The 6,704-nt window shown below is 46.6% G+C and overlaps 1 protein-coding gene across 1 annotated transcript in view; it reads right to left on the bottom strand.

Annotated features, from left to right (window-relative positions):
• aldh3b1 (aldehyde dehydrogenase 3 family, member B1) overlaps positions 1–5,585 on the bottom strand; it is a 10,585-nt gene extending 5,000 nt beyond the window's left edge. The window contains exons 1-7 of the mRNA XM_024291815.2: positions 5,371–5,585; positions 5,086–5,255; positions 4,795–4,905; positions 3,202–3,322; positions 1,076–1,161; positions 910–991; positions 224–616 (exon numbers count right to left, since the gene is read on the bottom strand). Of these exons, the coding sequence (XP_024147583.1) occupies positions 224–616; positions 910–991; positions 1,076–1,161; positions 3,202–3,322; positions 4,795–4,905; positions 5,086–5,255; positions 5,371–5,389 (982 nt within the window). The 5' untranslated portion in view covers positions 5,390–5,585. The remainder of the gene's footprint in view (positions 1–223; positions 617–909; positions 992–1,075; positions 1,162–3,201; positions 3,323–4,794; positions 4,906–5,085; positions 5,256–5,370) is intronic.
• Between the last annotated feature and the right edge of the window lie 1,119 nt (positions 5,586–6,704).

Here is a 6,704-nt window from a genome sequence, read left to right as displayed (position 1 = left end):
AAAAAAAAAAAAAAAAAAAAAAAAAAGAAATCCCAAAGTCAACCTCTTGGCACAGGTGTCGCCCTAACATTTTGAATAGGACACAAACAGATCTTGATGATCCGTTTGTGACCAGATCATCAAGACTTTTAGACAGTTTTTCCCGTCACGGGGAAGAACCCTGGCGGACCGCGGTGTCTGCTTCAGCACTCACCCCTTCACCCCAGCCGGCCTCTGGACCCACCTATGTACTTGTCCTCCTGGTCTGCCTCTCCTCCCACAACCACCTTCCCAGAGGTCTTCTTGAGCAGCTCCATGAGGCGAGTCCAGTGTCGGTCTGACACAATGCGTGACAAGTCTGGACTCTCCTTAGGCTCCTTCCCGTAGAACTCCTCCAGAACCTCGCGCAGAGCCGGTACCAGAGCGTCTCGGGCGGCTTTTGTGCAAAGCACATAGTCTGGAGCCACACAGCTTTGGCCCACATTGAAGTACTTGGCCCACACCAGGCGGCGGGCGGCGGCCGCGATGTTTATCTTCCCATATATGAGGCAGGGACACTTGCCGCCCAGCTCCAACGTCACGGGCGTCAAATGGATGGAGGCCGCCTGCACGATGCTTCTGGCCACAGCCTGAGAGCCTGCAGGGCAATAGAACCAGCACGGGTCAGAACAGCACGGGTCAGAGGAACACGGGTCAGAGGAACACGGGTCAGAACAGAATGGTCAGAGGAGCACGGGTGAGAGCAGCACGGGTCAGAGCAGCACGGGTCAGAACAGAACGGTCAGAGGAACACGGGTCCTGCAGGCTCAGACATCCCGAAAAGCCGACAGAAGAGAACAGTTTCTATGACTCCACAGTGCTGTCCGGGTCACCCCCCCTCATTTGTCTTCAGTCCTGCTCCTATACAGTGCTGACAGAATGAAGCTTCACCTGTGTAGAAGATGTGGTCAAAGCGATTCTCCAGCAGCGCCTTGGTCTCCTCAGCTCCACCACGAGCGACTGTGTAGCAGTCCTGAGGAACAGCAGCGGTCAGAGCTCACGGTCAAAACGCGTTACCACAGAGGAGCTGCACGCTCTGCTTCGTCTCCTGCCTCACCTGAGACAGGTACTTGGGGATGAGCTCGGCCACCAGACTCTCGGTGGCACTGCTGACCTCGGAGGGCTTGATGACCACGCAGTTTCCTGAGCAGAGACAGCAGCCGTCACATTTACGGATTTACCTGCGGAGGCCTGAAAGACTGGCCGAGTCTGTCCACAGGAGGAGACCCGTCGTCGGCATGAGCGGCCTCTTCCTTTGGGCAGCGTGTCACAACAGTTTCAGTCTGACGGAGGATCAACCTTCACGTGCAAACGCAGCGTGAAGCTCGTCAGACCCGCCGATCAGGAAAAGGCAGTGAGCTGCAGGAGGAGGTTTGAGCTGCTGCTGAGCAGACACTCCCTCTTTCTGCTCCCAGGCTCAGCAGACAATGCTTCAGCCTTCTGAGGATGAGGCAACCTCCGACAGCCACAATGACATGCCGACTGTGGCAGAAGCCACAAAGCAGAAGCATTGTTCTTAAGAAGTGCAGCCTGTCGTGATTCAGATGCCTGTAATCCACCGACCATTTCCAGTTAGACGGATCAGGGACTGAAGGTTTGAGTCAGGAGGAACTATTCTCTGAAACTTAACTTTGGTTTTGTTATTCTGCTGACAACACGGTTTGATCATCAAATGGACTCGCATTACAGAACTCACAAGCCTCTGAATCTCTCCACTTCTCATCGTGTGAATGCTGTGGGGCACATGTGTCAAAGTCAAGGCCCGGGGGCCGGATCCGGCCCTCCGGGTAATTCTATCCGGCCCTCCAGATTATTTTATGTTATTGTTATTAATGACCTGATGTTATCTTGTGTTTGTTTCTAACTTGTATGATTTTGACAAAATATATTTTTATGGGGAGTAAAATATTGAAAGTTATTTAAGGTTTAAGTTGATTTATTCTGGAATAATATTCCTGCCTTTTTATTATTCGTAATTATGTTAAAAAGTTACTGTTCTAAAGATTGTCATTCTTCAGCTTTTTGGACTGTTTTGGTATTTACTATGATTTTTTTAGGCCATTTTAAAGTTTAGCTAATAATTCAGCTACATGCTAGCTGTTTTGGCTAACATTAGTTTTCAGGCTTATTTGGCATTTAGCTAATATTTTAGCTGGCTATCAGCTTCAGCATTTTCAGCTATCATCACTATCATCTTCAGCAGCCAAATTCATCTTCCAGCATTCACACTAGCATTATCACAGGTGATGATATATATCTAGTTCATGATTTTTTTTTAAAAAGTTACGGTTTTAAAGTTTTAGAAATGTAGTTTTATGTGTTCAATTAATGTTGATCCTGTTCGGCCTGCGACCTCAGGTGTGTTTAGGATTTTGCCCCCCTGTGTGATTGAGTTTGACCCCCGCTGTAAAGCATTGACATTACAGTGACTCTCCTGCTCTTTTCTGTACATTTTGACACATAAAAACTCAATCACTCTTTCAGGAATCTTAGCATCAAAACATTCAGCTTCTACAGGACATTGCTGCTTGTATTTTTGGAATTCATTAACGTTATAGTTTTTTTAAATATTGACCAAAATGATCCCCATTGGAAACAAATGAAGAATTGCTCAAATCCTTCATAAACTTTGTGCACTTTAAAACTTGTGAACTTCTGCATACTTTCAGCTATAGACATCATACAAACAAAATGTTCGTCAGCTACAGGGTTTTTAAGAGTAATTTGGAGTTTAACTAAAATGTCAGTATTGTGCTCGCTGCTTTGGCTAATTTAGGCCTTTTTGTAGTTGTTTAGGCTTATTTGGAGTTTAGCAAACACTGTTGAGAAATGAGGCTCCTGCTTTAGTGGGGGCAAAATAGCCCACATCATTAGCCCACCACCACCATACAAGCCTCGTTTCCACTGAGCAGTCTGGTCCGGTATTGTGAGCGTTTCCATTTTTAAATGGACCCATTAACACCCCTCAACGCCTGAGGTGACGCGGATGATGCTTAAACACTAAATATTTAACATACTGTAACTTTTTAACCGTTACCATGATAATTCCAGTAGAGTCTGAAGGCGTGAGACACTTTTCTCTTTCAGAATCTACTGGAATTATCGTGTTAACAATTAAAAAATGACAGAAAACCAAAGAACATGTCGCCTTCAGGCTCATTCCAGTCCCAGAAGCACAGGTACCTGCAGCGATGGCTGAAACCAGGGGCAGGATGAGGAGCTGCAGCGGGTAATTCCAGGGCCCGATGATCAGCACCACTCCAAGAGGCTCCCTCCGGATAAAGCAGTCATCAAGCTTTGTGGCCTGAGAGGCAACAGAAAGACTCTGAAATCCAATTCCTTCTTCTCTGGTGAAAGCAAAGAAAATGCCTCTGATTCCATCCGACAACTTGTCGAGTGCGACATGAACCTCATCTTTAGTAGAGCTGCCACAATTAGTCAACTCATCGACTATTAAAATAGACAACGACTAATTTAATAGTCGACTAGTTGGAAAAAATAATTGATGAATAGTCGACTATTAAAATAATGGTCAGTGGCAGCTCTGATCTTTAGACAGAAGAGCTCAGAAACCGCCGTCTGACAGGCGCTTGCTAAATCTAAGCCAGGAGTCCCCAAACTTTCCTTGTGTTATGGCCACAGAACTTTTTTCTTCACCGATGTGTGTCTGGGGTTGTTTTGTAGGCTAACAGAAAAAGTGTTTTCTGATAGGAGTTCTGTTTGCGATTGATGCTAACAGTGTTTTCTGTTAGCTGCAATCGCAGGACGTGTCTGAATGTAAACATTTATGGTTTTCCACAAAGCCACACAACCAAATATTAATAACCTTTTCTGGGATATTCACCGTCTCCCTGATAATTCTGCTTTCAAAGCTCCTCATGGTCTTGCCCCAGTTTACTTTTAACTGTCTGCAGCCATTCTCCAGGTTTTTAGGCACAGTCAAAGATGAACTGTGTAGAAAGAGAATACTGTATTCTGTTCTCTTTGACTGTGGGGGTTAGGATAGGGACACAGACTGTAGAAGGGAGGGGATAAAATGTCACATTATTTTGGGGCTCAATCTCAAAGCCAGATTGGGAAAGAGAAGAAAATATTGCGACTCTGATATTGTTCAGGGGCCGGATCCGGCCCACGGGCCGTAGATTGAGAACCCCTGGTCTAAGCCATCGACTTTATATCTTCCACCTACGGATGGAAGAGGTTTGGTGTGAAATGTCTGGTGACTCCAGGTTTTTCTTTCTTCTGTTCGATTTCGATATGTGAAAGAATTGGTATCATGGAATTCTGTTCATTTCTCCTTCAACTTTTAAACAACTGACGCTTCGGTGAATGAAAACGTCACACCAAATCAGAGTCTTGATGGTGAAAGTTTGCACGTTTAATGGCCACGCATTTTGTACGTAGAGCCTGAAAGATAATAGTAATATGTGAAGGTAAGAGTTTTGAACCTGGAAGCCCGTTTACATAGACCTTTAAACAGAAGAGGCCATGCCATGTAGGGATGAAACAATGTTCAATACCAAACCGTTCCAAGACTGATAATCATGGTACGGGCCCTTTAATACTGGTCACTTGAACTAGTAAATGCAGCTTCACACCCACTTGGACCCGTCACTGCTTCCTCTGGTTCCAATATGGCGACCTCCATATCGTGGAAAAAAACGGGCTTTATTTGGTTGGAGTCAGAAGCAGACAGTTTTTTGTGTGTGATGTCACACTGGCTCTGTCCAGTTCTCTGATACAGTCATTGGTGTTCACACTGAGATCAGGACCTACCAGGCTTTTGGACACATACTCCGGCTGCATCCAGCGCGCCAGGTTGGAGATGGCGTAGTGCAGCTCATTGAGCACGATCTCAATCTCAGAGAGGATGGCCTCGAATTTGGGCTAATGCGCAAAAGAAAAAGAGACTTTCAGAATGAAGCAGACAAGACGGCAGGAATGTGCTGGCCCTTGAATACTATTGTTTGAGTGAAAGGTCTGCATGGACCTCCGGGCATTCCTGAGGCCTCAGGCTGAGCTGGGATGCTGCACTGCCTGTGGAGTGAGTGTGGTGTGTCTGTGCACCTTCGCGAGGTCCTGGTGCAACACCTTGGAGATCTGGTCCTCGTTGTCTTTGATCAGGCTCATGAGGCTGGTCAGCTGAGTCCTGCGGAACTCCTCCGGGACGGTCACGCCGGAGCGGAACGCCGCGCGCAGCCGCTCCACCATCTGACTGTGGCTCTCCATCTTCTCACCTGGAACACACGAGCCCGGTTTACCTCCACGTGGAAACGGGAGGCGCCACGGCCCCACGTGCTGCTGCGAGAGAGGGAGTCGAACCGCGGCGGGCGTTCGGCCCGCGTCACCCACCCGCTGCTGGCGCGCTCATCGCTGCTCCCGCACACCGACGGTCCGGAGCTGCTGCCGTCCGTCCCCGCGTCGCCCCGCCGGCTCTGGACCGCCCGGAAGCGGGAGGAGGAACAAGCTCTGGGGAGCCGGAAAAACTGGCCTGGAAACCCGTCAGCCGTCACGTTTAGCCCGGCCTGTGGGGCGGGACCAACGCCGGGGCGGAGAGGACTCCCGGAGCATTGAACAGCGAGACGACCGCCCCCAGGAGGCGGGGCCAGCCGACAGGTGAAGCAAGTGAGGCGACCACACCTGAGGAGACGGCTGAGGGCCCCTCCCTGCACACGTGGGCCGAACCCGTCCGGGAACTGTTGAATGGACCGCAGTTCTGTCCCGACACACACAGCTGAGTGGAGGTCAGAGGTCAGAGGTGGGCCACTTCCGGCCTTCTGACCAGGTTCCAGTCAGCTGATGAGCAGAACCTTCCATCCATCCACAGCTTAACATTTGAAGAATACAGCAGAAAAAATAACATGCTAAAAACACAAGAACTTAACTCTAAATAAAAGTTACGATTAAGATAAGATAAGATAAAATGAGATGAGACGAGATAAGATGAGATAGTCCTAAGGATGTACAGATATTCTTTTTAAGTACTGCTGTAGTTCCAGTTTCATCAAGAAACATTCTGTTTTTTTCTTAGCATATTTCCTTTAGTGAATATGAGATTTAGCCATGAACAAAAACTAGGGCCGGAATCGATTAAAAAAAATTAGCAAATTAATCGCAAACCTGGAAAAAATTAATCACGATTAATCGCTATAATTTTTGTTTTAGTCTCAGTATTTGCCGACCACTTATAATCTGTGAATAATCCCAATATGAAATCACACACAAAACTCTATACATTTAGAACATTTATTTTGTATTACTTTGTCAATCGATTACAAAAAGAGTCTGATAAATTGTACTTTTGTGTTGGGATTAATCAGGATTAATCACAATGTTTTACCGGGTAAAATGTATTTGTACAATATGGCACCAGACCACGGATCAAACAGTCTGCTTTTTGTGAAAAAGTGATCCAAACCACAAAAATAGCAAGAATAAAGAACTAAAACCCGATGGAATATTTATTTCTTTTGGAAGTGACCATGCTTTAATCGGAATAATACCTGACAAAATGTTTTAGCGCACGCCATGGAAGCCTGAACCACCGAGATAAAGCACTGTTTCTTGAATTAAATTGCCTTAATACATATTAATGCGTTCATTCTTTTTGTTTAATCGCATGCATTAATGCATTACAGTTTTTCCCAATTGCTAAAACACTAAGTGCCATTCTCCAAACAAGCTCA

This window comes from Oryzias melastigma, linkage group LG24, assembly GCF_002922805.2.
Source record: "Oryzias melastigma strain HK-1 linkage group LG24, ASM292280v2, whole genome shotgun sequence".
Lineage (NCBI taxonomy): Eukaryota > Metazoa > Chordata > Actinopteri > Beloniformes > Adrianichthyidae > Oryzias > Oryzias melastigma.
The sequence above is the reverse complement of the archived record's forward strand: the minus strand, read 5'-3'. Positions and strand labels throughout refer to the sequence as shown.